This window comes from Apus apus, chromosome 7, assembly GCF_020740795.1.
Source record: "Apus apus isolate bApuApu2 chromosome 7, bApuApu2.pri.cur, whole genome shotgun sequence".
NCBI lineage: Eukaryota > Metazoa > Chordata > Aves > Apodiformes > Apodidae > Apus > Apus apus.
This window is the reverse complement of record NC_067288.1, coordinates 28797703-28825558: the sequence shown is the minus strand read 5'-3', so window position 1 is coordinate 28825558 and position 27856 is coordinate 28797703. Positions and strand designations below refer to the sequence as shown.

Here is a 27856-nt window from a genome sequence, read left to right as displayed (position 1 = left end):
TTCCTTTACACAGAGTCTTCTTCAAAGTTCCTTGGATTTACCATGGGGAAAACACGGCAAGAACATGTAAGAGGAGAACTGACGGAGCGTTCACCTTGAGCCTGACGAGACTGCCCACCATATGGATTGTGTTGGCAGAGGCAGAAGCCTGGGGAATGCAGAGGTGGGGGGTAATTTTTAGGGCTTTCATTCCATGGCCCCATTGATTATAACCCCATTAAGAGGATGATGCATGTGACTTTTAAGTTATTTTGTTAACTAAGTGTAAGCAATGGATGTGTCATGCTAACAAACATAATTGGTGGTGTGTCTAATACAGTATGAAAGTACAGTATAGTGAATTAAAAAGGTTGTGAAGAATCTAAGAATGTTAAAAGGGAAACGTGTGCCTGGGGGGCGTGGGGGCTGGGGAGAAAAACAACTTATTTGACATTCACTGTCTTCCTCCCAGCTCCTTTGCTAAAGTAGGAACAGCATTGGAACAAAAAAATGTTTGTTTTACAGCTGTACCAAGTTACTTCGTGGACTCGTGCTCCCTCCCTCCTCTCCCACTTGCATCAAGTACATCCTGTACTTTTGGCAACATGTTGACTGGATATTTAAAAGCTGTGAACTGTTCTGAAAGTTTCACATACTGGGTTATGGGCCATGTGTGTTTGATCAAAATTCAATTACTGCACTGTACCATGCTTGGAAACCTATCATCCCAAGTTATGAAGTATGACGAAATAGGCTAATCTAATTGGTTCAGTATGGGAGCAGTATCAACCAAGCTTGTTATGATAAATAGCTTCCTGTGTTAAAGGTTCTCTAGAGCTTAAGTATCTTGGCTCACCTCCCTCTACAAAATAAGAATAGTGTTCCCTGGGAACAGTTACATCACTGTCCTTCTCCTACATTCACAATTAAAGGTTTGTGGATTATTTTTCATCTTGGTAGTCCTTGAACAGAGAAACCGTGGCCACCTACCCCATTTCCCATTCCCATCTCCTTCCTTTCTCCTCAGGTTAGGTAGTGGTGTGCTTACTGTGAGTCTGCCTGTTGTGTTTCAGGGCTGGGTAAGGCAAGCTTGACCAGGATGCCAAAATCCACCCCAGGCTGGAGGCTGGGGTTTGTGCTCTGGTGTGTCAGTGCCCAGGACATGTCCATTTGTATAAAGATTTGGAATTTTTTATGTTAATTTAAAGATGGCAGCACTTTAATCTTTCTAAGCATCTAATAAAAGAACTTTTCTATTGTGACTTTGGTACCTATGGATGTGCTGTTATCTTCTTGAAACCGAAATTGTAGTTCATCAGTAGTTAAAGGCAAATCCAGTGTGTAAGAGCTGGATTATGACTAGGGAAGGACTACGTTCTAAGCCTGGATTTGTAGTCACTAAATTTGTCACTAAGACAGTGAGCTGTCTCCCATGAGACGATACTGGCTTCGTGATTTTATCTGGTCCATCTTTGACAAGGAGTACTTAGCTCGGATTTTGATGTCACAGTAATAGACAGTGTCAAGGGAGAAAAAACAACAAAAAACAACAAACAAACAACCTGGAAAAGTGGCTCCTTAGGCTCTGGCAATTTAATTTTTATCTTTCTTGAACCACACCCCCACGTGCCTCCTAACTCAGAAATCCCCCCCAGGCAGAATAATTGTATGAAGACCATTTTACACAGACATAATGTAGGGCTGATCTTGCAAGGGCCTTTAACATTGGTGAAATTTCTCCCAAGAGTAAAGTTGTTCGCGTACTTCAGAGTTGGTAGAATGAGTCCTTACATAAGAGAGTCTTCGTATTAACCCCAAGACTGCCTAATACCTGGATTAAGCCTGTATGGTGATTAATGCCTATTTACTATATCTGTTACCCCACTGCATTTTGTTCTTCAGCCTTGATTAAGCCCTTTGCTTTACCATTTAAAATGTCCTGCTTAACCTTCTGCTTACAGACGTACACAGTGCTGAGGTCTGCATTTTTAACTAGAACAAGTTCTACCATAAATAATAGCATTTAATTTTAAAGTGCAACAGCTACAGTCACCACTTGATTAAATGACAAAGAACAGCAATAGCAAACTGGGGAATGCAGAGTTTTTCCCAACAAATGGCTACGTCCATGTAAGAAGAAAAAATAGACCTTCCTGCTGCTGGTTAGCAGTTTCTGTGCAGTTCTTTATTTTACATGTTTACAGAAAATGATTATCACAAGAGTCTAAAGAGTGACTTGCCGCGATTTCCCCAAATATCTTTTGAAGGAGATAAACTAGATTAATCTGTCTTTATAAAGTTCCCACAAGAAAGCTCCCAGACACAGTAGCTTTACCTTCAAAAATAGAATGTGACTGTAGGCACTTATGCTAATCTCTTTTTTGGCAAATCAGCTTTTTTGTATTGAATCTTGCTTGATTGAATAGCACTGGAGCTGCCAGAGTAAATGCTATTATCAATGTACAGTAATTAAGGAAATAGTCCTTGTCACTCCAACAGTGTCCAGGCAGTGCCTTCTGTAATAAAGTTAAATGATAAAGAAATCTCTTCAAGGTGTAGATACTGGATCGGGGGACCTCTTGACATGCAGTAAAATAATGCTGTGTAGAATTACAGGTGGCTGGGAAAAGTGTAAATGCCCATGGAATTCATGCTAAATGTTTGATGCTAAATGTCTAAATAGATGCTCAGCACTAAAACACATAATTGTTTAATGTGTCATGTAATTTTCTGACTCAGGGCAGTTGAGCATCTCTCAGTCTCCACCCTTAAAAGATGTGTGTGAGGGAGAGGAGGGGGTGGAGATCCTTCCATCATCCAGCAACTTCAAAGATCTTTTCCCCCTTCAGGCAGCAGTCTGCACACATGATAAACCTTGCCTTAAGATCAGCACAGCCGGGCTCTGCCAAATCCATTTGGGGAGAGAATTTCAGTAAAAAGGACTTGTCATTCCCTCCCCCAGCCCTTCCGTTTCACTGGAAATGTTGCAGCCCAGCAGTACTTGGGTGGATGGCAGTTGTTCCTGCAGCACCCAAAGACAGACATTCCCCAGGGAGAAAAAAAACTTTGGACATCTGTGTTACAACCTTACTGTGTGCACCAAGAAGAGTAACTTACAGCCAAGCAGGGTAATTCTCAGGTACCAGAAATAAGCAGAGAACCCTGATCTGTGCTGCTGGACTGGTCTAAATGCTTCTCCACTGTAGCCCCATGTAGAGATCATTGCAGTAAACTGCTCTGGCCTCAGACATGCTGAGGTCAGCATTTGATAGCAAAGATCTTTTGTCCAGCGAAGGTATGTGCAGAAGATATGTTGTTTAATGGGCAATAAATAACAAGAGAAGGTATTTCATCAAGCCTGCCGGGAAATACTGCTCACATAAAAATACATGCATTTCTGAAGATGCAGCCTGGGGAGCGACTGCTCGAGGGGATGTAAGGGAAAGGCAAAAATGTCCATAGTGAAGCTGCTAAATTTCATTCCACTACTTGTAGGACACACACACAGGATTCTGGCTTCAATAGTGCTTTTCCCCAGCAGCCCATGTCTTATCTAAACTCTGTATTAGAATTTTCATATTTTATAAATCTGGCAGTTTTGCTTGGGCATACGTTCCTGGGGATTTTAACTTTCCCTGCCACGCTGTTTTAATGCGTTGACATTCTGAAGGCTGGGCATGGTAACCTCTCCATTAAATCTTTGACACAATGAAGTGTCTTCTAAATACAATAATTCAGAGGGATCGATCCAGTGAACTTCAGGGTGCACCTTTTCAATTATTTTTTAAAGATGGCAGCGTTTTGTGCATATTGAGCACTAGATTTGTGGGACTGGGAGGGAGGGGAGTCTCATCTTGAGAGTGGACCTGAGCTCCACTCCAGCAGGAGCTCACAGAAACACTCAGAGAGGAGGGAGAACACGAGTCATTCCCGTGCTTCCAGCATGACTCCCAACTTGGCCGTGCTGGATCCGGGCCTCTTTTCTGCTCTATGTAAAACATGAATGTTCCATATATTGTTCCAAAAGATTTGTTGGTTTGGGTTTTTACACACTCCTAGCTCAACCTTCAGAACTGTCTGCTTGAATCTGAGCAGAAGTGCTCTGGTCAGAATTCAAACAAAAAAAATGATAGCCCAGGCAGTGGGTTTTTTAATTGAGGCATGCCAAATACCAAAGGCAGATGCTTTTTCATTCTGTAGCTCCTGGATACACAGTCTACTTTTCAGTTTCAAGGACAAAGGAAACACTTATCCAATTAGATGGGGCATGAGATTGTGACATACGGGCTCTTTCCTTAAATTAAAAAAAAATGTTCAAAAAAGATATTTGACCCTAAGTCAATAAGTGCTATTTAAATTAATGCCTACTCCATAAATCCAACCGTATATGCAGCCCCTATTCAGAGCCATACTGGTTTTGTTCCTGAGGAAGCTGTGAGACCGCCCAGGGTAAAGCCCCACGCAAACTCCCTTGTCCAAATCGCATTTTGAAGGCCTTACTTTTAAAACAGGATCTACAAAAGTGTAAGCCAATTAAGCTGCGAGGCAGACTTCTGCTATCTTCTCCCATTTGACATCTCTATTGAGTCAGCTTGGATGATATCAAACATGATCTAGTTGTCAGAACAGCTGTATTTCCCACACATGCTCAGGGAATCTCTTGCTTCTCTCAGGAGACTGGCAGGAGCTGATTTTTTAATAGGAACGTGGCTTGCCCAAGGTAATGGGGGAGGAAGGAAATGGTTAATGCCTGATACACGTTGCACCTGAATCTTAAGCACCCTAGAAGCACACTTGAACTTCTGCACAAGGCTGTGTGGGAAGCTGGGTGCATCAGGGTCTGCGTCGCTTCTGTGTCTGGAGATGGGGGCAACAGTTAAACTTCAAAATAATTAGGGCTCTTCTGTTTGCAGCCTCAGAGCCCTGATGTGTTTGCTTGAGTCTTAACAGTTCGCTAGGCAGCTGGAACTGTTGGCTGATAATTGCAGCGAGTTTCTGATCCTCCAGAAGAGTGAAGAGCCTTTTCTGTCCTCTGCCTATTGTTCCTACAGTTCGCTTTGCCGAAATGACTGGAATCAGTGCTACCAACACTGCACGGAGGGCTTGAGTCTCAGGTGCTGGGAATTAACATTGCCTGTTTAATTACATCAGTTTGCAGCCTGAGCCGCTATCTGTCCTTTCTCACGTAGTGTTGCTTAAAGAGAAATTGCAGCTTCTCGTCAAACGGGGTGTGGGGCTGAGTGATACTGGAACAAATGGAAGTGACTGGAAAAATTGCTCTTGTTCTCCCAGCCAGGTCCAGCTGCCATGTTGATTTCTCTCCACCTTGGTGGTTATCTCTGGACCTCTGCAGCATTCATCCTGCCACACATTATTGCAGAGTCATTAGTTAAATATGACACCATGATGATCTTGGAGACAGTTCAGGATGCCTGGAGCCCTGGTGAGTCTGGCCAAGAAGCAGTACTCCTTGAACCCTTCCCAGCCCCAGCTGGAGCACAGATCAGGCTGGAAGCCACATATGTGCCCACTTGCAAGGTCCCAGGGAAAGGCACCCACGCCAAGAGCACCGATGCCAATTCCCACCGGTGGGACACCCCCAGGGACACAAGGAACAGCGGGCAGCAGGAAGGATCCTTCATGGAGCTCCTGGAGATGCAGATGAAGTAATGGTGCTTCCCACCTTGTCCACAGGAGCAGCAGCATGTCAGAACATATTATCAGTCTGCTACATCCCAGTGTCTGAAGCAACTGAACCTCCCCTGGAACCCAAAGGCCATTGAAACAAGCTCTTCTTGTGGTGACCTGGGAGCTGAGATGGATGCTGTGGCTTGACTTGAGGCTCTGCTGCCTTGGGCCAGCTCAGCTCTCTTGCCAATGAGCTAAAACCTCCTGTAATCACATTACTGTTGTTCCCATTGCTTTTCTGAGAGCTTGTATGAACTCTTCATTTCTGCAGTTTGCACACCTAGAAAAAACATCCGAAATACAGTGAGGTGAGGAAGAAACACCATGAATTTTCATCATATTGGTATTTCTGGCACAATTTACATCATCACTATGTCCATGATGAGGAGGAGCAATAAATACCCTCTGCAAAGCTCATATTGCAATGGATGGGAGAGGAAGCAGTGACCTGAAGGGTGTCACATTCTGGAAACCTGACCTGGAAAGAAAGATCCACAATTAACGAGATGGATAAGGGAGTCTCTGGGTCTTAGCACAGCTCTTTGATTATCATAAAAAGAAAGCAGGTGCCAAACAGTTTTTAAGCATCCCATGTATTATCGATGATTTTTCTGTTGATAGGAAGAATTCAAAGGGCTCCTATTAGCATTCTGGGCAGAGCAGGAGCAGATCTATAGCATGGCTCTCAATAAATACTGCAGTAAACTTCTTTAGCACTTTGCAATTCACATCTGATCTCTGAACTTTGTTTCTCCTAATTAAACCTTTAGCTTGCAAATGAGCCATTTCCTACATCAAACTGGTACATGGTGAAGGAGGAAACTCTACCCACAATTTATAGGAGTTGCTGGTGACCCATCTGTCTATCACAACCTTTGCTAATTGATCTCTCTTTGAATTAAATTTGACCAATTACTTTCTCCTAGGTGAACAAAGATGAGACTGTGCTTAAAAGCTACTGTGCTGATGGCAGGGAACAAAGTATGGAGTGGATGGAAGATAAGGATCCGCTTGGGGCCTGCAGGGAGATGAAGGCCAAGCACCTCCAGCACCCAAACCTTCTGGTTATCTCAACCAGCTGTTTTCCCAGAGTGGTGTTTATTTGAAGATACTGGTTTTGAAGGGGTGTGCAATCTAAGGTGACTTAGATTGCTGCTTTTGTGAGCTCAGTTCACATTCTCACTTCCATACAGCAAGGATACAAGCCCTGCTGTCACTCCCGCCCTGGTTTTGGAGCTGGATGACCAAACCAACCTGTTCCAGGTTGCTCATGCCCCACAGTCTTCTTCCAGTGCAGTGATGTGGCAGCCTTTAAAGTCCCTTTCCAGTGTACCATCCAAGAAGAAATCCCCCAAATCAAGAACCAGCCGTGCCTCCACTGCTCTGTCTCATGATGAGGGCTTAGAAAGGGAATGAAATACCTGAGATGGCTGAAACAGCACGATGTTGAACTGCTGACCTCAGGAGTTCACACACATTCCTGACTGCACTATATGGTGCTTGGCGTGTCCAGATGAGTCCCTTACCCTTCCCTGTGGCCAAATCACAGGAGTTTGGCTGGGGCATTGTCCTGTGGCAGCAGGGAAGGACCCTGGGTTTGACCAGACAGCAAGAAGCCGGAGCTGCACCAGCCGGCAGCAACACAAAGGGAGTTAAATCAATCTGGTCCATTAAAAAGTCATGAGTCTCACCTCAAAATCCTCTTCAGAAGTATATTTCATCTGATTTTCCTTCATCTTGCGGCTCCAGAGTGTGCATTTTCAAGCCGTGCTTCTACAGCTGAAACGATGAGACATTTCCCTTCCTTAAGCGTTCTCCACCGCTCACCCCTTGCCTTTTACAGACTTGCCCTGCACTGTTTTCTCCTCCTTCACATCAGACAGTAACTGAAATAATTTCAGCCCTTCCCTCTCCTCCCTGTACTACAGCGAATGGGAGACCTTTCAAGCTTCCCTGCCCCATGTCCAGGGTGGCTCCTTCAAAATCTCAGCGGGAAAATGCCCTTTCTCTCCAGGAACATCGGGCATTCCCTTGGATGTTGCCATTCAGCTGTGCTCACCAGCCCTGCCAGCAACGCCTCTTCCTACCTTCCTTTGGAAAAAAAAACACAAAAAAAACCCGCCCTAAACACCTCCCCAGTGGTGCCAAAATATTATTTAGACTTAAGAAAACTCCCAACTCGGTTGCTGTAAAGGTGGGGGATCACAGCCCAGAGACGGGCTCGCCAGGGGAGCAGCATCCCAGCGGAGAAAATGCTGGAAAAAGGCCAGGAAAATGGCTTTTCCTTCAGCCAGGCGGGTTGTGGGAGGGCTCTTCTGTAAGGGGCTGAGGGGACCCTGAGGAAGGTTCAAGTGTAGGTCTATCTATTGTCCCTCCGGTCATTTTTTCCTAAGGAAAACGCATTCCCCTGCGCGGAGAAACCGAGCCGCGCGCGGGGTGCACGCAGAGAAAAGCAGAACGCGACGGAAAATTCATGTTGCAGGCCGGAGACTAAGGGAGGAGGGAGTGCAGAACATGTCAGGTGCCTCGTCGTCCCGCCAGCCTGAAGGGGCTCGGGGGGCCCGGCCCGGCCCGGCCCTGCCCGGAGCCGCCATCAGCGCCGGGGCCGCAGCCGCGGGGAGGGCGGGTCAGGTGACCCCCGCGAGCCAATCGCAGCGCTCCTGCCCACGCGGCCCGACACAAAATGGCGCCTCGGGGCCCAGCGGGGCCGGGTTCCCTTTGGCGTCGTCGTCTCCGCGCCCCGTGTCCTTGCTGGGGAGCAGTGCTGGTCACTAAGACGCGTCACCGCCGCCTGCCATCCTGAGGAGGACCAGCTTGGCTGCTTCAAGGCTGTTGTGGGCTGTTACCAGGACCCTGGACTCAGGTACCTCCCTCTGCTGTTGAGGCCAGTTTAGGCCTTTTCTGGTTGGGAAGTAACTACCAACTGAGAAGTGTGGGCCCCGTATTTGTATGTATTTGTAACTCACCATCATTATTGCTACTTCATTAAACCTGTTCTGGTTTTTTTTCCCCAACCTTAGTCTTTCTCCCTTATTTCCCTTTTTATTTTCCTCTGGCCAAGGTAGTGGGGAAGTAGCAGCATCTGTCCCCTGGTTATTGGCTGAAATTGAGAAAGGTTGATTTATACTGGATATTAGGAAGAAGCTCTTTTCTGTGAGGGTGGTGAAACACTAGAACAGGTTGCCTGGAGAAGCTGTGGCTGCCCCATCCTGAAGTGTTGAAGGGCAGGTTGGATGGGGTTTGGAGCAGCCTGGGCTGGTGGGAGGTGTGCCTGCCCATGCAGGGGGGTTGGAACCTGATGATCTTTAAGGTTCCTTGCTACCCAGATTGCTCTGTGATTCCATGATGAGCTTCAAGAAGTGAAAATCTTCCACTCTGGATGTTAATGGCAGCTCTGCCACAGCTGTGACCAGTTCTTTCCTGCTGGTGGAGCAACCCTCAACACAGCTGCTGAGAATAGACCTCCTGCAGGCACCAGGCCTTTAGAGACAACCCAAGGGCTGTCCCATCCTCAACCAGAGAAAAATAAGCCCTGTCTCCAGGCATTTTTTCAGGGGTTCTTAGCTCTGCATGGTGAGATGGGCTGTGGTCCCTCCTGCATCCAGTGATGGCCAGAGCAAGGAGCTGGCCCCTCACTGGGCTCCCACCCCTCAAGACACACCAAAGGCTGTGTCCTTGGCACGTTTGAGCTGTAATTGCAACAGCCTGAATGACCACGTGGTTTTATGTGCTGACATTTTATGTACATAATCTGCATATGTTATTTTTAGCAAACTTTCTCCCTGGGACAGCCCCATGTGTGCCACATCTTGTTTCCATGAGCCTATGCTGCAGTGGGGAGTGGTCTGACTTTTTATTTTTTTTTCTTTTCCCCTTGTTAAGACTGGGTTTTGAATTGCAGAAGCAACACACATAACAGAATATTTTTTTCTTTCTTTTCATGAGGCTGCTTTAGAAAAGGGAAAAAAAAAAAACAACAAAGGGCAGGTGAGTGAGGCAGCCCAGCTTCTGTTTCCTGGCATTTCCTTGCTTGGGATGCTCTGGGCTGAGTTACTGTCACCTCCAAAAAGAAAGAGCATTATTCTTGGTGGAAATAGCATTATTCTTGTGGAAAGAGTATAATTCTTGGTGGGAATGGCATCATTCTTGAGTATTTTGGGAGCAAGATAATGCTTTGTTCTTCACTGGAAATAGTTTGCCTTGGCCTGAGGGGCTGTGGTGAGTGTTGTGCTGTTGAGGAACTGCAGCTCCAAGATGCCTGTGTGTGTGGGGGTATGCAGCTGTAGCCTGGAAACTCTCTCAGTCTCTTGGGGGAGAAAATCCCAAACTTTGACACTTAGGTTGGCCCGAAATGTTTGGTGGGGAAAACGTTCCCTAAGAATGTGGTGTTTTGTTGCACTGAAAGCATTGGTGGAAATGTTGAAACATGAATGCTGACCTTGGGAGGACGCTGTCCCATAGAGGGTGTTGCTGGTCCATGCAGCAAGCATGGGTTCCATGCAGTGAGGAGGTGGTCCATGGTAGAAAGATGAGGTCTGTGCAGGCAGGAGGATCCAAATGGAGTGGAGAGGTCCACGCAGGGCTGCAGCTCTCTTGTGGAGCAGAGCCATGCCCAAGTCCATTGCACCATTGGTGCAGTGACAGCTCCTCCCCCTGAGGAGCACAACCTGGAGATGGTCCCTGAAGGCATTTGCAGTGTCCCATGGGCTCCTCCAGACCCTCTGAGCACAGGCCTTCACTTTTAGAAGGGGAAGGTTATTTTTTAAAACTAGCTTTTAATTCAGAGGCTTTTTGAGAGATACAGCTACATGAATTAGGTATTATTAAGAAGAAATTCTTCACTGTGAGACACTGGCCCGGGTTGCCCAGGGGTGCTGTGGCTGCCCCATCCCTGACAGCGTTGAAGGGCAGGTTGGATGGGGCTTGGAGCAGCCTGGGCTGGTGGGAGGTGTCCCTGCCCATGCAGGGGGGGTTGGGACTAGGAGATATTTAAGGTGCCTTCCAACCCAAACCAGTCTGACACCTGGGTTAAAAGCTCTTCCCAAGTGCTTGGAGCAATGAAACCTCTCTTTCTGAGTCCTCGTTGTGTACTAATGAAGAAATAAAAACTCATTTGGTAACAAATCCAGCATGTGGTTATTGTTTACTGCAAGGACAGGGGAAAACACGACTCCGTAACGTGGCGAAAAGGCTGCAGCTGCAATATCGCGTTACAGCGCTGCGCTTTATTTAATAAAGATTGGTCCTGCCAGCCTTAACAACATTTTTCCTACCCCCCACCACTGAGAGGTGGTTTTGGTGCCTTCTGCCGCGATGGCCGCGGCGGGGTCGCGTGTGCCCTTCGTTAGCTGGGGAATCTGCTTCTAATTCTGGCCCTTCAGAGTGTATTTTCACAGCGACTCATTAGTCACCCGACGCTGACAAGCTGCTGTACGTGTGCCATCTCCCTCATTGTTTACATGCAAGTGCAGGGACAAAAATGATTTATTTAGGTTTTAATTAAAATTTGTGGATAGACCAGTGATTTTTAGCAGTGCTGGTTCTAATTTGTGGTTGTGAGGGGGAAATTTAAAAAAAAAATCCATAAAGTTACAGCGTTTATATTTGAGTTCCTGGGCACTGATAACCTGCTGGTCCTGTCCCTCATTGCTCACCCAGGGGCTGAGCCTCAGAAGTGGGAGAGATGAGACACCTTTGGCTCTGACATGGAGGCCCATGCCTGGGATTCCTGTAGCAGGGAAGTGTGTCCTGTGAGTTTCACCACACCAGGCTGAGCCCTGAGCAGACACAAAACTGCAGCAGTTTGAGGGCATCTATTCAATTGCATGTGCAGCAAGGCCCAGGAGAAGCATGGGTGACATGGGGAGGTGGCTGAGCTGTGTGGTCCCCATGAGCAGGATTGGTGACTTGATGTTTGGAAGCAGAAATTCTCGCTTCAAGATGCTTTGGAGGATGTGAGTCACCTCCCAAAATAATTGGGGGTTCTGGGTGCTTTCCCCAGCCCTTCATCCCCAGGCAGCCTGGCTGCTGCAGCAGGAGTGATTTGTCTTGTTGGTAACTTCAAAAGCACAACTGGGAGCAGAAGGAGGTTGTGGTGGGTGAGTTGGAAAAGCTCTGGGGACATTGCTGTCCCCATGCAGGACCCCCTGAGTTGCTGTCCCAGGCATGGAATGCTGCAGTGCTCTCACCGGAGAGAGATTTTTCTTGTTCCTCTTGACATCAAAATGCATTTTTATAAGGAGCAATAAAGCACTAAGAGACTACACTCATGTGTGGTCCCCCCCCCAAGTTTTGAAAGTTAGGAGCCTTTTTTGGCCTAATATAATATCTAAGAGAAATCCCTGCTATTACCTGATGTAAATATGTATTAATTAAAGCACTTTGAAAATGCAGAGTATTGACCTAAGGGGCTGTAATGGCTCTCCTTGAGCAATTACAATCTATCATATATGGCTACATCTTTTGGGTGGTGGGTTTTTTTTTTCTGAGATGTGTTACTGACCTAGGTGGTTTCTTCCCCTTGCACAGACCTGTCCTGCCCTGGGGCCTTGGGCACAGCCATGGGGCTTGTGTCCTTCCTGAGGAAATCAATAGATGGGGAGGCCCTGAATCCCCTAATTTTAATGTATAGAAGGTAATTTCATCCTCTTGGGTATCTCATCTCCTGCTCCCCATTGCTGAGGGCACTTTTGAGAGTTCCCACCTGCCCACAGACCCCAGGAAACACCCAGAGCAAAATATTTATACATAAAAGAAAAACTGTGCTTTCCAGTGGTGAAAACCCTTTTCAAATAAAGCATCTGTCTCCTGGGACTTGCACCTTCTAATTTAATTTTCCCTTAAATCAAACAGAGTATTAATCCCCGATACAAAACATGTTCCAGTTGCACAAACAATATTTAAATGGTATAATAGGGACATCTTTTATAAATACTTCTAACAAATCCTGAAAACCCCTGAATGTGTGGGCTATAATTAATTGAAATGCCAAGTGCCAGCTAACCAGGAAAACTCCAGCATCATAAATCTGCCCTGAGCTTTCTCACATATGCTGATGGATGGGGACTTGGAGCTTAAATATTTAACAATCAATAATTCAAATACCTATCCTACCCTATTAAATTTGTCACATTTATTTATAAATGCAAAATTCAGCTGGAGTTGCTCAGAAAGTTGTACCTCTTCCACCCAATAACAAAATGTAGCATTTTGGAAGAAGTGTGTTTGTTTCTTCAGCTTTGGAAGGAATAAAAAAAAGGTGCTGGGTTATGAAGTTTCCATGGGGAAATAATGAACAATGTGGGGGAAAAAATTAAACCCCATCTACCAAATTACTTGGCTGTGTCTTCACCCTAATAGGTTTAGATAATGTGCAGGCAGGTGTTACATTGTGTGAATCACATCTCTAGGAACATTTTCCAGTTTCTCTGCTGCCTGAGGCAGGGAGCTGCTGTTCCTCCTCCACAGATGAGTATTTCGTGGGCAGGGGGTGGGCTGTGGCCCCTGCTTGGTGTTATCTCCTGTCCTGAGAGAAGAATGCAAAAAACCACCCAAAACACAGCCCAGAGAATGGAGTGGGTTTGGGTCCAACCTGGGAAGAGTGGGTGTGAAATAAATACATGCTGGGTCCAGTGCTGGTAAATGAGAGGCCGTTCACTGGCTCATAATGGTGTTAGGTCAGTTTGCAGTACCAGCAGCTTGACCCCCATATCAAACTTTTTTTGGTGAAACAGGGACAATTGCATGTTTTATCAGGTGGCCCCTCTCCAGTGGTCAATAGTAGATGCTTGGCTCCTTTTCTGCCTGTCTGGAGGAGTAGGACATGGCTCAGGGTGGCCTTTGCCACTGGAGGACCTGGCTGTGCCTCCAGCTGCTGTGGCAAGGAGGGTCCCTTCAACCCATGAGCAGAATTTATTTCAAAGGAGCACCAAAACTGCCCCAAAAAGTCCTAAAAATCAAATTTTCTGGAAGTATTAAAAAAAACCCAGCGAGTTGGCTATGGGTAATGGGGGGGCGGGGGGGGGAGGCTGGTCATGTCCCCTGTGTACCCCCCACCCCTGCCAGAACATGCCCGCAGGCCCAAGCACGAGTTATGGTGGCATAAATCTCCCTTGCAAATTTATTGCCATAATTTATCAGCTCATGTTGCTGAATGGCCAAGCAGTTAATTTTAAAATGAAGTGGTGCTATTTTCATTAATACGCTTGTGCTAACTACCTATCAAAACACACGGAGGCAATTAATACCATGTTGCTGAAGTACTGAACCAATAAATATTTCTAGTCTTGGCTTGTCTTTGGCAGAGAAAAGACATTGGACAAACCCACCTCCTCAGTAATACTCCCCGAATCATTTTCTTATTTCACCAACAGGAACATTTGCATTTAAGCAAGAGATTAAGTAGCCAGATCCACCAGAAACAGGCCCAAAAGGCCATTGTTTTGTGACATGTGAGGAAACCTGTCAGGATATCTGTGCAATAACAGTGAGAGAAGATTGTAAATTTCTGGAGATTCTATCTCAGCAGTACAACAGCAGTTTGACAGTTTGTGTTTGGGGTAAGAAAGGCAAAATATGTCTAAATTCAGTTTAAAAACTTTGTGACCATCATCCAGGCCATGAAGCCTCTGAGCCTCCACTGCAGCTTCACCACCTGCCAGGCCATGGAGCATCCTTTTGAGGGAAAACAAGACTCAAAGGTTGACCTGGGTGTTTAGTGCCAGAGCAGGATTTTCAGCCTGTGTTTCTCCCACTGATGAAGAATCAAATGATGATCAATAAAAACCTCACTATAAAAGGCAGAGCTGGGTTGGCTTCTCACCCTTCTGCACACCTTTCAATGGGCTTCATGCCCTAGGAATCTCCCTGTGAGCACATCCCGTGGCTTCTCCTTCCAAGGCAGAGCAGCAGAGTGCCCAACTTTCTCTGCCTAAGCACCACCCGGTACTTTTTCTACCCAAAGTTGTTTATTTCCTGTTAGCTGGCTGTTGTGTATTCTTCTTGTGTCCTGTGGCAAGCTGACACATTTTGATAGCAATAAATAATAAATGGGATTTATTGCCTTAGATGCTGATGGACACCTTTTCTTCCACAGGAAGAAAGAGAGAAAGAAAGAGTGGAATAAAAGGAATGAGAAAGCACCAGCTGGTGCACAAGCCCTGGCTGTGGCCCCATGGGTGCCAGCTCCTGGCCCTGCAATTCACCCTACACGGGACAGGGTCCAGCTACCCTCCTGGAGCCCCTCCTGGCTCCTCCACAGCACCCAAACCTAGGGCAGCCTCAGCCAACAGCCTCAATAATAAAAGGTGTAAATAAAGGATAGTAAATGATCTTTGAAGTGGGAGGGCGTGATGGATGAGAGCCCAGGGACTGAGTGCTAGGAAGGGGCAGCATTAAGGAGCCGTCAGCCACGCTGGCTGCAGGCAGGGTGATGGGGAGAAACCTACCCTGTGTGGTGTAAGTGAACTTTTTTTTAAGGTATAATTTCATTTTGTGTGTGATATGTGCAGTCATGTGCACGGGTGGGTCCCTGTCCCTCCCTCCCATCCCTGCACCCCCTGCTTGGAGGAAGGATCCAGCTCCAGCAGGGCAAGCTGGCCAACTCCTGGGCTCCTTTCCAAGGCAAAGGGGCACTGCCACCATTTGGGCTTGTCTCTGCAGAACAGTTTTCTGCTCAAAATCCCCTCCCAGTTCTTCTCCCTCCCCAGCTCATCCTGGGGCTCACAGGGTAAAAAGGGGGCAAGTGATGCTGGTGGTCCCTGACTCAGGGCACTGGGAGTTCTATGAGGACAGATTTGGCTTTTCCTTAACCTTTTGGTCCCTTTTATGAGAAAAAAAAGCTCCTTTGAACCTGTCATCCCCGAGAATGGTGACATTAGAACAGTGCCCACCCGAAACCTCCCATCTTGGTCTTGTAGCCTAAATTGAAATTACATGGAAGTGTGAGAGAGGAAATACCAGCGGTTTATGAGTGTTGGGCAACTCTTTGTTAGAAACCACTAATTTCCTCCCAAATCAAATGGAAGGGCTGGTATTGCAGCTGGTGCTGCCCAGGGGGATGTGAGGGTCTCTGTCTTCTGTCCATCAAGGCCACACAGCAGAGCTGCACCAGCCCTTGCCTCTCATCAGCCTCATGCTGGCTTTGAGGTAGAAAACAGGCAGAATGGCTCAAACACGAAAAAATTCCTTTCTGCAGCTACCTTTCTGCACACAGCTTTTAAGGAAAAGGTGTAGCACAGTGAAAAACTTTAAAGAAAAACTGTAAAGGTTGCAAAGGAACCTCCGTGTTTGTTTTTTTTCCTGTTCATCACCTGCAGGAACCTTGCAGAGAGCCGGAGGGCACCCGGGGCTGAGCAGGGCAGCTCTGCGGCTGACAGCTGGTACTTGGGCTCTTTGGAAAGGCAGCATGAAAGTTTATCTGTATTTAAAGATATATTGTAGCATTTGCAGAATTAATTGATCCCAGTCTTTACTAGATGTGCTTCGTGTCTTCCCTCTGGATGATTTAATATGCAGAGGTTTGCTGAAGATTAATCCCTTATCGCCCGATGAACGATTTTGTGTTGCTGGGATGCTGACAGCTCGGCAAAGTGGGGTCGATGTGACGGCAGTGACTCAGTCTAACCAAACATCCCCTGATTTGGGCCACTGCCTAGGAACCCCCAAACCGGCCCAGGTTGAGGGGCCAGCTCTGGCCCCAGTCCCTGAGAGGTCAATGCCATGACTGACGTTGATGCCTGTGGCCCTACAGCCACATCCCCCCACCCAGTGCCCAGGTGAAAGTAAATAACAACACAGCCTGTTAGCATTAGCAATTTTTTATTTTCCTTTTTTGTTGCATAGGAAATGCAGTACTTGCTTCCAGTAATTGTATTGTAATGTGAGAAGGTGGTAGCACTAATGGTTGAATACAAGAGTTAAACTAATCCACACCAGCTCAAAAAACCTGCGGAGACTTAGTTGAATAAGAATGGATGCCCACAGTGATTCTCAACCAATTACAATTTTTTTCACAGAACACAGTAAAACTAAAATGGTAACTATGAGAGTCAATACAAGTATACTAGAGGCACGAGGGGCCTGACTCATAAAAAAAAAAAATGAACACGACATGGTATTAACACGGGTGTCAAGTGAATTTGCAGCACATCTTTCACACGGCCGGTGGAAATTTTAGCGCCCCAAATTTCAATTTGACGCTGAGGGACTTGGCTGGGCCAGCCTCAGGCAGTGGGGCAGGGCTAGGTCAGGGCTTAGCTCTCCCAAAAGGGAGGTTTCTCCTTGATTGTATTTCCAAAGCAAAGAATTTTCACAGACCTTTCCCCAAGGCAGCGGTCACAGCCGGGCGCCGGCAGCGAGAGCAGGCAGTGGATGCCAAGCTGGGCACTCTCTGCCTACCATGCTCCATGTAGAAACTCATCTTTTTTGTTGCTTTTTTTTTCCCCTCATATTAATTTGTGGATAGAGATAAAAGGGGGAATTTCACCCAACACAATTGTTCTTGTTCATGCTCGAGTATAGAAGATTAACTAAGTGGAAAATAGTCTTCCCTAAAAAAAAAAAAAAAGAAAGAAAAAAAAGGCATAGAAAGTACAAAAGTTCACATTGTGTACAAGCGTTCGCCTCTGCGAAGGTTTTCTCTAGAGCTCAGAGGTAGCGATCTAGCGCGGTTTGTTCTGGTACGGACAAGATCTCTTTTGTAATCGAGCAGCCTCGTACCACCGTGTCCCGCAGCCCCGGCCTCGGCACGGAGTCCTCCTCTCCCCTGTCTCCCCCTCTCTCCTGCCAGCCTGTGCCTCTGGGGTGTCAGAGCATGGTCCTCGCCTCTCTCGGCTCTGCCGCCCCTTCCCACCTGTCGGCTTCGGGGCGGCGGAGAGGGGCAGGGAGGGAGAGGAAGGCCAGCGGGCACGCGTGCCCGGGCTCGCCAAAGCGTGCGCTGGGAAAGAGCCGTCCTCAATTTGGAGGAGAAATGCCCACCAGTCTCCCGTGTTAATAGCAAAGGAGCTTTTATGAATCGGGCCCAAAGTTTGTACAGAGTTTGTCTGAAGAAAAATATTGCAACTGTGCATGAAACTAAACAACCACATGAGGTTTTTTTTTTCTTTTTTCTTTTTTTTTTCTTTTTTTTTCTTTTTTTTAAAGGGTTTTTTTTCTTTCTATATGAGGAAGTCTGGTGTGAAGAAGGGTCAAGCATGGGTACCTGGTGAACCGCTGCCCATTAAGAAATCTCTCGCAACGTGAGCTCGATCTCGTTTGTGGGTTTTAAAGGACTGTCCCTTAAATTTGAACTTTATGCATCTGTTCTTCAGAGCAAGCCCTCTGAATTCTTAGGGTAGCTTTTCAAGACAAAAATCTTACCAGGCACGGATTTCTGGTCTCAAACACCATGTCCTGCCCTCTAAGGAGAAAAAAAAAAAAAAGGGGGGAAAAAAAAAGGAAAAAAAAGAAGAAAAAAAAGAAAAAAAAACCCAAAACACAAGTAATACTGAATTTAAGTAAATGTATACCTCCAAAATACTGAAAACACCCCAAATCAAGAAAAGACAGAATTTGCGTTCTCAGTGAAATATCTTTAAACCTATCTGACAAGAACCAAGTCAGAAAAAAAGACTAACATAACTTTGAGTAATATTCATACAGCTACTAAGCATTATGGAATAGCATGCATTAATATTGTACGGTTATTTTACATCACCTATATCAGAAGGTTCTGACAGACAGCGAAGGCTACCGGTGTAGAAAAATCTTACTTCAGAAGAGCAATATAATACAGATTTCACAGGCACTACATTTTAATATATCAGGTATTATGCTGGTTTTCTTATAATTCTTTCTGTCCTAAAGCTGGCATTATAACAATGACCGAAAAGGCAAGGATCGAAGTAAACGGAAAGTAGATACCAAAGTCGATATATTCTTTTCTTTTTTTTTTCTTTTTCAGATAGATTAGTGCATAGTTTTCATGCAGATAAACACTGCTATGCATTTACATTGTTGGAAAGCAGAGTGAATTGAGCCCAAGTTGTCACATTTTTGTAAATCATTTTGCCAGCCTGTAATAGCACCATGTAATGGATTTGCATTAAACATTAAATTGATTTCAGAATTGGTGACACAGTATTCACTACAGTTAAGTGCTATGGAATAGCTTCAATGTTACCTGCTATATATCAAAGCAATTTTCATCCCACTGCTTTTTTATTGGAAAAAATAAAAGGAAAATGTACTCGATACTAATTAGACTATTGCGCAGCCTTGGACTTGATGATGGCATAGCTGGGTTTACTGTCAAACAGTAACACATGCATTGACTTCAAGACAAAATTGGCATTGTAAGCTTGATTTAATGAAAATCCTGCCTAGCAGGCAGTGTTAACTTCACAAGACCTGCCTCTCCGACAGACCTCATGAGGTTGATTTTGCTAGTTATTTATTGTTTAGGTGCCATTGAAGCTCTCCTTACATTGTCATGCCGGTTATGGTTTGAATTTTGTTCGATGGAGGCCTTCTACCAAAAAAAAAAAAACCACCCCAAAAATAACAACAACAAAAAAAAGATATTTCCAGAGACACAATGCAAAGTACAATGTTAACTGACATTCTTAAAAAAAGTAATTCACCACAAGGAAAAAAAAACAACCTGTTTTAGGCTCTGTATCTGGGTTTTTTTTGTATTTTTGTACAGTAAATATTTTATAACACTGTTACTACAAAGCTGCAAATATATGGAACAAAGAGAACTAGAGAAAGAAAAAAAAAATGTTAGAGGGATTTTGCATATTCCTGTGGGCTGACTGAATACTGTGGAGTTGAGAAAACTTGGTGTTTCTTTTCCCCTTCGACCTCAAGGGGAGGGGGAACAAGCAACAGAGACAAAGTGTACCATGGCTGCCTAAACTTGAAGCCCGAAAGTTTTTTTATGATAAAGGAAGAATAAATAATGATGGCATTGCTGGGGTGTGCGGCATGATACAAGCAAGTGCCCTCGCTCGGAAAAAAAAAACAAACAAAAAACCAAAAAAAAAACAAAAGAGGAATAAAAGGAAGGAATTAACTCGAGAAAAAAGTCAATTCGCGCTCAGCCATTTCTAGGGCTTTAAATTTGGATGGGGGAGCTGGGTACATACAGGTCAGAGTGTTTGTGCGTCTGACGGTTTCTGGAGAGAAGGAATCGGGGAGGAAAAAAAACCAAACAAACCTCAAAGTTGTTCGCGGGACTTAAAATACCGGAGCGACCGGGAGGGGAGAGGGACTGTCACCTGGGGCGGGAGCTCCGGCCGCCGGCTCCGCTCCTGCCTGCCCCTGCCCGCTCCTTTCTGCCCCTGCCCGCCCCTGCCTGCAGCCGGCACACCCCGGGCGGGACGCCCCTCCTGCCCTGCCTCGGAGGACTCAAACACTGCTTGTTCTCTACACCTGCACAGAACGGAACTGCTGGGTTTTCTGCGGGAGAGGAAGGTGAACGAAAATTTAATTTAGTGTGTAATACTTTACAACCCCTGTTGGTTAAACACCCTTGACCGCCTACCTAATGTTTTAAAGCCTTTAAAACATTTTTTTTTCTCGCAATTCTGCTCAGAGTTCCCTAACTTTAGCGTCATCAAACTCAATATGACAAAATACCTTCAAAAATACAGCATACCTGTAATGTCCATTTACAATGGTTCTTCAGTAGCCTATACTTCTCAAGCATAGGAATATGCTATACCATTGAGAGAAGAAAAATAACTGTATTTAAATACATACAAAAAAAAGGAAACGGGAAAGTTTTTAACTTAAATCCAGTTCCCAAAGGAAAAAAAAAACAAAACAACAAATAAAAACAAACAAAAAAAAGCAATTCTATGAACGCTGCCTTTATAACGAACAATCAGAAATTCCACTAAGCTAATTTGACAGAAATTTTTCCTCATTTAAACAACATTACAAAAGTCCTGCATTATAAAATAGGGTAGAATAAATCAGTGTAATCAATAAAACTATACAACATACAAATTACATATCTTCTGAGTGGGCAGTTTAATTCTCTCTCTTTGCAGCCATGACTACAACATGCTCACTAAAAACAACTAACTGCCCAAACTATTGCTTAGTTTGTTTTGTTTAAAAAAGGGTGCAATTTTATTGTATATACAACCAATTTACTGGTAATACCTTGTCTCATAGCAAGGTTCTGACAAAATGTTTGTCTAGGCTTTTTTCCCTTCACTGTGAAGCACTGAAAGCTGCTATTTTTTTTTTTTAGTGCACATATGTCTTAATAAAGTAATGCCCAGCTAAGTGCTATAGGGAAGGCAAAGGATGCTGGCTAGAGGATGTGATACCATATACTAACAATCACACAATACAATAGAGCAAAATGACTACTCAACCACTTATCAGACACATATGAAAATCCAAAACATTTTATTTTTTCCTTAAATAGAGAATAACCAGTAAACAATTTTCAGAACTTGGAAGTTTAAAAACGTGCATATAAAAATGGGCATTATATACTTTTATTGAATGTGGATTGATTGCAGTCTGCTAATAAAAATGGGTGTGGGATCTGAAGAAAAAGGAAGTTGTTTTTTTTTTTTTTTAAGGCTTGCTTGTGAAAGGAACAGTTGTAAAACAAAAATTGCTTGAAGCAGGGTTCAGCTTAGTGCTTCACAGTTTGACTGCTTCTCTAAGAAGAGCCCTTCCTGCATGTGCATTCAAAATCACAAAAGTACAAAGACAAACACCTAAAACACACTGCGTCAAGTGCAGCACCAACTTTGGTCAAATAAAAAAAAATTAAAAGAAAAATTAATAATTGCTAAGCTTTTCTACATGATATAAGCAGGTATTGCATATTTTCATATATCTGGGAGAAAACAAAACAAAACAAAAAAAAAAAAAAAAGGAAGACTCCAAATAAACTGTAAAATGCAGCAACATCCAAAAATACTGATAATCTAGCATCTACAGATCTCAGAATAGCACTGCCACTGACCATACAGGACAATAAACACTACTCCTATCTGCGGAACAACTAACATCCTATTTAATTCTAGATGTTGAAACTGACAATGGCTGACATAAAAGTCACATTTACAAAAAGTGTCTCCAAATGCTTGACTAGGGCAAAACCCCTTTCAATATAGGAACATGTGCAACAATTCCACAAATAATCGCTATCCAGGGCAAGGCACATTGATATGGAATTTTTTTTTTCTTTTTCTTTTTTGTTTCGTGCAAATTAAGAAAACAAAACAAAACATTGTTTCAGGGAAAAGATGAGGAGCAAAGTGTCTTCCCAAGAATTTCAGTTACTTGATTGTATAGGACAGTAGTAGAAACCCTTCTGAAGGGTTGAACAAACATAGTTTAAAGGCAAGTGCCTGGAATAGGGATTACAATATTGTGTCTTAATGCACTCTACTTTACCCTACATTAACTATATAAAAATTAGTTACTAACACTAGAACATGCAGAGACTTTCTCTGATTAGCTGGACACGCCAACCAGAACGTATATATATGTATAGTATAGGAAACCTTCTTAAAGTTGCATGTGAAGCAAAGGGGTGCTCCGCTGTCTGATAGAAAAAATCACTTGCACTCTTTTTTTTTTTCTTTTTTTTTTCCTTTTTTTTTTTTGTACATAAGATACAGGACGTTTGGGGTCCAAACTTTTTTTTTTTTGTTCCTTTTTCTTTTTTTTCTTCTTCAGCAAGTGCCCTTGCTTTGAACTGGCATAAGTTGTAACATAAGCATCGTTCGTTTCTGTCATGTTTTTCTTCACAGTCCAGAAAAATGTACCAGTTCAGGGACACGAAGGTGTTTGACTTTCTGGACCGTTCTCTCTTATTCCCAAGGTGTTTGAGAACTGATAAACCCTATATTGCCGGAAACACGTAAAATTTGTCAGAATTGGCATAATCCATTATAGTGACTTTTAGCTTATAAAATTAACAGATATTATGATTTCATTTTAGTTATGTGCTTTGATAACAGAAAATGATTAATTAGCATTTAATGTAGTTAACATATTGTGGTAAAAGCACCATTAGATTTGTTTTTTTTTTTTTTTTTTTAAATTTTCCTTCAGTTTTAAAGGGATACAAGTTCAACAATAAAAAACATAAAAAGCAAAAATAGCTCCCCTTTTTCTTGCAAGGCTGTTTTTTACCCCAATAATTTAGAGTCCTGGGGTGGAAGGACTTGGAAAACAAAAATAGAATTTTCAACAATCTCTATCTTACAAAGATATTTAGCTATCCAATGAAATTGCACTTTACTCAATTCAAAATTCGATTGTTTTGATTGATTCCTGTCAGTTTCTGTCAAAACAGACCAACTTCCCCATTTCTGTGTGAATTTTTGTGTAATTGTTGAAAATTGTTGAAAAATGTTGGTGTTTTTTTTTTTTTTAAAATGTAAGTGCAGCATTTCAAACTTTTTTTCTTTTTTTTCTTTTTTTTTTTTTTCTAAGTGAATAGTAGTAGTTGGATGTTTTAAATCGCTCTGCAATCGAGTGGAAAAAAATTGTTGACAATGCTCTTATGGTTCATGTTACGTATCTAAGTGCCAACTGTAAAAAAAAAAAAACCAACCAAACCAAAACAGAAACAAAACCCCAACAACAAGAACAAAAAAAAAAAAAAAAAAGAAACCTGCAATTTTTTTTTTTTCCCCGATATGTTACAGAAAAACATGCTCTATGTCTGTCCGGTAAGTTATATATTGCAGAATTCAGCTACTACAAAAGTTATAGTTTTAAGTGTGTTTCATGATTTCTCAAGAAGTCTCACACCTGTATGGGAAAAATCGATGAGGATACTGTAAAACAGTTAGGCTCCATATGGGAAGTGTGTTACAACAGCGAGTTGGTAAGCAGCAGCAGAGGCTAGTTCTACTCAGTGTCACCTAACGCTTACACTACCAATGAAACACTTCAAAAGTTATGAAGCCCAACCATTTCCAGCACCATATGAGAAGTTACAACAGTCCTAAGTTGTCTAAAAAAAAAAATAATTCAAAGAAAATCTCGAGAAAGTTACGGCCTTTGCCATTCAACCATAACGTTTGCCATTTCCATGTACTAGTTTGCTGTCGGTGTCTGCTCGCCTCCCCTTCCGCCGATGTGAAGTCGCTGCGCTGCGTTGCTGCTGCTTCCGTGTTACAGAGGTGGGAAGGGGTCTGGTGGTCTGTCCGGTGGGTGGTGGGAAGCGGAGACTTTTATCCCAGGTACCAGGACTGCAAAAGAGAGAGGAGAAGCATCAGCCCCACCGCCCGCTTTCCCTGCTTCCCCCAGGGCTCCGGGCATCGCCGCCAGCCTTCTCTGCCAAGAGGGGGGCTAATTGAGACCGTGACGAATTGACCTAATTACAAAGCTTAATTAAAAATACTGTACAAATCAATATATTTTTTTTTCGCAGACAGTGGCTGGACATAGCAACAGATGAACGCAGGGGTCATGTCACATTACAAGTTATCAATCTTTTTAATAGATTATGGCTTGAAGATCCCTCCAGTTCACTTTTGTCTAATCCCCTGAAAAGGCGATACACATTCACCTCCCTGTGCCATTTATCACCCTGCAGTCGGGGTTTTCTTGGGTATTTAGGCATGTGCCAGCATAAGCATCTGTTGCTTTATACTGCCCTGCTTCAACTGTCTCGCTGGAACAGATGCACAGAAATTCAACAACAGGGCTGTTTTCTTAGGAGAAATGTGGATCGCTAGAGAAAAGCCAGGATAAAGCAAATCTGGGGGGGCGGGGGGGAAGTGGATCAGCAAAAATGTCCCGTATCTCTGGCCATACTTGTGTTTCAAAACAAAACGCAGACCTCAACTAAGAGCTTTTCTTTGGGAAAATACTATTTTTTTTTCCCCCCTTCCTCCCCCCAAAGGCATGGAATTCCCTGGGATTTCAGCTCCACAACAATGCTGTCCTTAACCCAACTGCTCCGATGCCCAGAGCACAGAAAGCAATTTCACTCTTTGCTAGGAAAATAAACACTTGGGAAGCTGGGGTGGGCTCTGCCAGAGCCAGGGCAGTGCCACCGCACCAGGAAGACCCGACTCGGCCCCGGCGGGGTCAGCCCAACCTGAACCCGGGATGAATAAGAGCAGTGTTAGGCCCTGGGATCGTATGCGTGGGGGGATGCTCCTTGGCAATGACATATTGATGTGGGAATACACCAACAAGTGGCAACTATTTAGCCTGAAGTAAAGTCACACAACCAGAAAGATTCAGGTATTAAAGAGCTGATGCCCCACGTTTTGACTTTGGCTCCCGTAATATACGAGGTGCATAGGTGTGCTTGTATAAACTGACGACAAGTTTTACCAACTTTTTCCTCCGTTCCTTTTCAGCATCTGACATGATTGATAGCATAATCAACCCAGGGAGGATTTATGAACATTTACAGAAGACTCTGAGGCAAGTTTCATGTGGGACTTGGAGATTATGTGGTCTTGCCATGGAGGTAGGAACGAGTAAAATAAATAGCACGATCGGAGAAGTTGTCCTGCTTCCAATACACCTCATTAACTAACTCTTCCTCCGCTCACCCTTCTGAATACAAACACACCGTTCCCATATCGGCTCCATCTATTGCGTCCAGATTTTATATTTAGACTTACGCAGGCTGCAATTAAACGAAATAGTTCTCATATGTAAAGTTCATAAACAGAGAAAAGTTCTGGCAGGATTTGTGAAGCGGTGCCAAGTCCCACTCCCTTCCCGGGTGGCAGGGCCCTACTGATTTTAGGCGGGTGCTGGGAAGTGGAGCGCGGCCGTGCCGGAGGCACCTCTGGCTGCCGCGGGCTGCCAACTCTTCCCAACTTTGCAGGGTTGTCCCTTACGTTTGTCATTTGAGCATGACAGTCTTTGGCCTGGCTGGGAACTGTGGAAGTCCCCTGCAGGGAGCAGAGGGGTTAAAAAATCAGAGCCGATGGTTCAAATCTCTATTGCAGATGTCCGGGTTGCTCCCATGGCCACTGGCCTGGCCAAAGGGCCCACAGGCCGGGATGGCGGGAGCGGCGCTGGCCTCGTTGCTCCTCCTGAGCTCCTAAAGCTGAGCTCTTTTTTTAAGAAAAAAAGCAGAGGAAAAAGAAAAAAAAAAAGGAGGCAAAAAAAGCGCACGAGCTGCGGTGGCAGAGGTGGGGCTGTGCTCAGAGGCCCTGCCGGGCTCCCGCGCCCACCCTCCCTCTGTCCGTCTGTCCATCCGTCCCTGGGCTGGTCGGTCCGTCCGTCCCCCCGCGGCACCGCGCTCCATCACGCATCTTGCTATTCAGCCTGCGCCTTGCAGACAAGGTTACCCCAGAGCGGCTCTGTAATCCTTCACTGAAATAGGCTTTATTGATTGCTCTGGTCTATTGTTCCCTTTTCAAGTCCCCCAAGTTCAAGTTCATCCTGGTGTTACATCATGTCTCGTTGCTAGGGGCAACCAGACAGCCCCAGACGTGACTATCATTAGCAAGAGCCGCGCTGCGCCCTCCCACCGCCCGCCAGCCGCTCTGACGTAGCAGCCCCGCTGCAAACACATTGAAGTATTTATTCTGCCTAATTTATGACCTCCACAGCAAGAGAGACCCCCACTCCAAAAACCAACACTGTTGTATATTTAATTAATCTGTCTTTCTCTGGCACTTGGGAAAGTTAGACAAAGGTCTAATTATTGTGTGTCGCTCCCCACACTTTTCTTTTTGGGGTGACTATTTGCATGGGAAAAAAACCGTCGAGGCTGGGTGCGAGTCCCCTCCCTCCAAAACACCTTTTTTTTTCTCTCCTGCCCTATTGACATTTCATGAAATACTTTAGCTGCTTAAGGGAATTAGGAAAAAAAAAAAAAAAAAATCTGATGTGAATGTAACTCCTTCTGAGTTGGTATTCAGTAACACAAATCAACTCATGACATGTTTAAATTTAAATGCTAACCACACACTCTGCGAGTTACTTTAAAGGTTAGTTTTTAATCAATAGAAGTTGCTGACTCCGGAGTTTTTGGCGGCGCAGTGCAGCTCTGGGGCCTTTGTCTGGCGTTGGGCTTTCAAACTTTTTTTTTTTTTCCTTGAGATGATTTTAGCAATGATTTGCAGACACAGAGTGCTATTGTGCTCCTGACTAGCAACATGTCAATAAAGGAGTAGAGTTACCATGCACCAGGGTGTCAATATGACTCCTGCAGACACCGCTCGGCCTTAATACCAATGAAAAACTTAATTAACCCTTACAGGATCAACCCAAACCACATGGTTGTTTTTTAAACTTCCGTGTTGGGGCTCTAGATTGTCTTGACTGAAAAGCTGCTTTTATGGGATCCCAGCTCCGAGCACCTCGCAAACAGCTGCATCCCGCTTCGCCTGCTCCTGCAGCCCCACTCTGATGAGATGTTTTATGGGCTGAGGCAGCAGAAGCGCGACAGAGCACGCATTTACCCATCGGAGCCCACCAGCCTCACTCTCAGGATACCCTTTTAATTTACAGCGTCTTACAGCTGAAACGCGCACACAGGATGATCCTCCTTTTCTACTAATCATTTTAATATTAAGATCTCATATCCCCCTCAAGCCTCCTATACACATCTAAGTCTTCCCGGATTAGGTCTGAAGAGCACTATTGTCCTCCTGAAGCACCTGTGAAACTTCTCTGTGAGGGAAGCAGAGACCTCTGTGCGTCAAATGAAACAGTCTAGGAAGAGTATTATGCTTTTGGAGCCCTGATAGTTGGGATCTCTCAAGTTTTTTTGCATGATTAGGGGGCTCGGAGTGGGAAAAAAGAAGGCTGCATCCCTATGTCTGGATGGCTGAAGTATTTCTTTGCCTTCTTTCCGAGTGCTGCTCCCCGTGCTGCAGGCTGGGCCCTGGTGTCTAACCACGTTAGCCACTTTATCCCCTCATGGTCTGTAACCTATCCAACCGCCCCTGGACAGGGAGCAGTGTATTGCCTTTCTTGATTTAAAATCTCCATTTAAATCATGTGCACTATCACAATACGGTCAGGTTGGTATCCCTGCACATTTTTGTAAGAGAGTCAGTATTTTATTTCCCCTCTGTTTACTTTGCAGTACCTTTCTCCCAGCAAGTTTAGAGCTAAATGAATCTACTGGATCTAAAGGTCCTACTCAGTAAAATTACTGCCACACAGTTGTTGGTGCCACTACGGGTCTGTATTGTCCTGCTGAGCATCTCACTGTCCTTCTCCAACGCTCAAGGTGAAA

General features: G+C 44.6%; 2 protein-coding genes across 19 annotated transcripts in view; one reads left to right on the top strand and one right to left on the bottom strand.

Annotated features, from left to right (window-relative positions):
- The window catches only part of TM2D1 (TM2 domain containing 1), a 28260-nt gene extending 19579 nt beyond the window's left edge, over positions 1–8681 (top strand). Inside the window, exons 7-9 of one of the 4 annotated variants that reach the window (XR_007889991.1) lie at positions 14–163; positions 5272–5422; positions 6594–8681. The gene's annotated coding sequence lies outside the window, so the exon portion shown is untranslated. Of the gene's footprint in view, positions 1–13; positions 1242–5271 lie in introns of those variants that run through there. The other 3 variants (XR_007889990.1, XR_007889989.1, XM_051624414.1) reach the window with 3 other exon arrangements.
- Positions 8682–16468: 7787 nt separating this feature from the next.
- Positions 16469–27856, bottom strand: part of NFIA (nuclear factor I A) — a 249013-nt gene continuing 237625 nt past the window's right edge. For 7 of the 15 annotated variants that reach the window (XM_051625236.1, XM_051625235.1, XM_051625241.1 and 4 more), the window contains one exon: positions 23771–23885. In XM_051625236.1, the coding sequence (XP_051481196.1) occupies positions 23868–23885 (18 nt within the window). In that variant the 3' untranslated portion in view covers positions 23771–23867. Of the gene's footprint in view, positions 23886–27856 lie in introns of all 15 variants that reach the window. The other 8 variants (XM_051625237.1, XM_051625242.1, XM_051625248.1 and 5 more) reach the window with 2 other exon arrangements.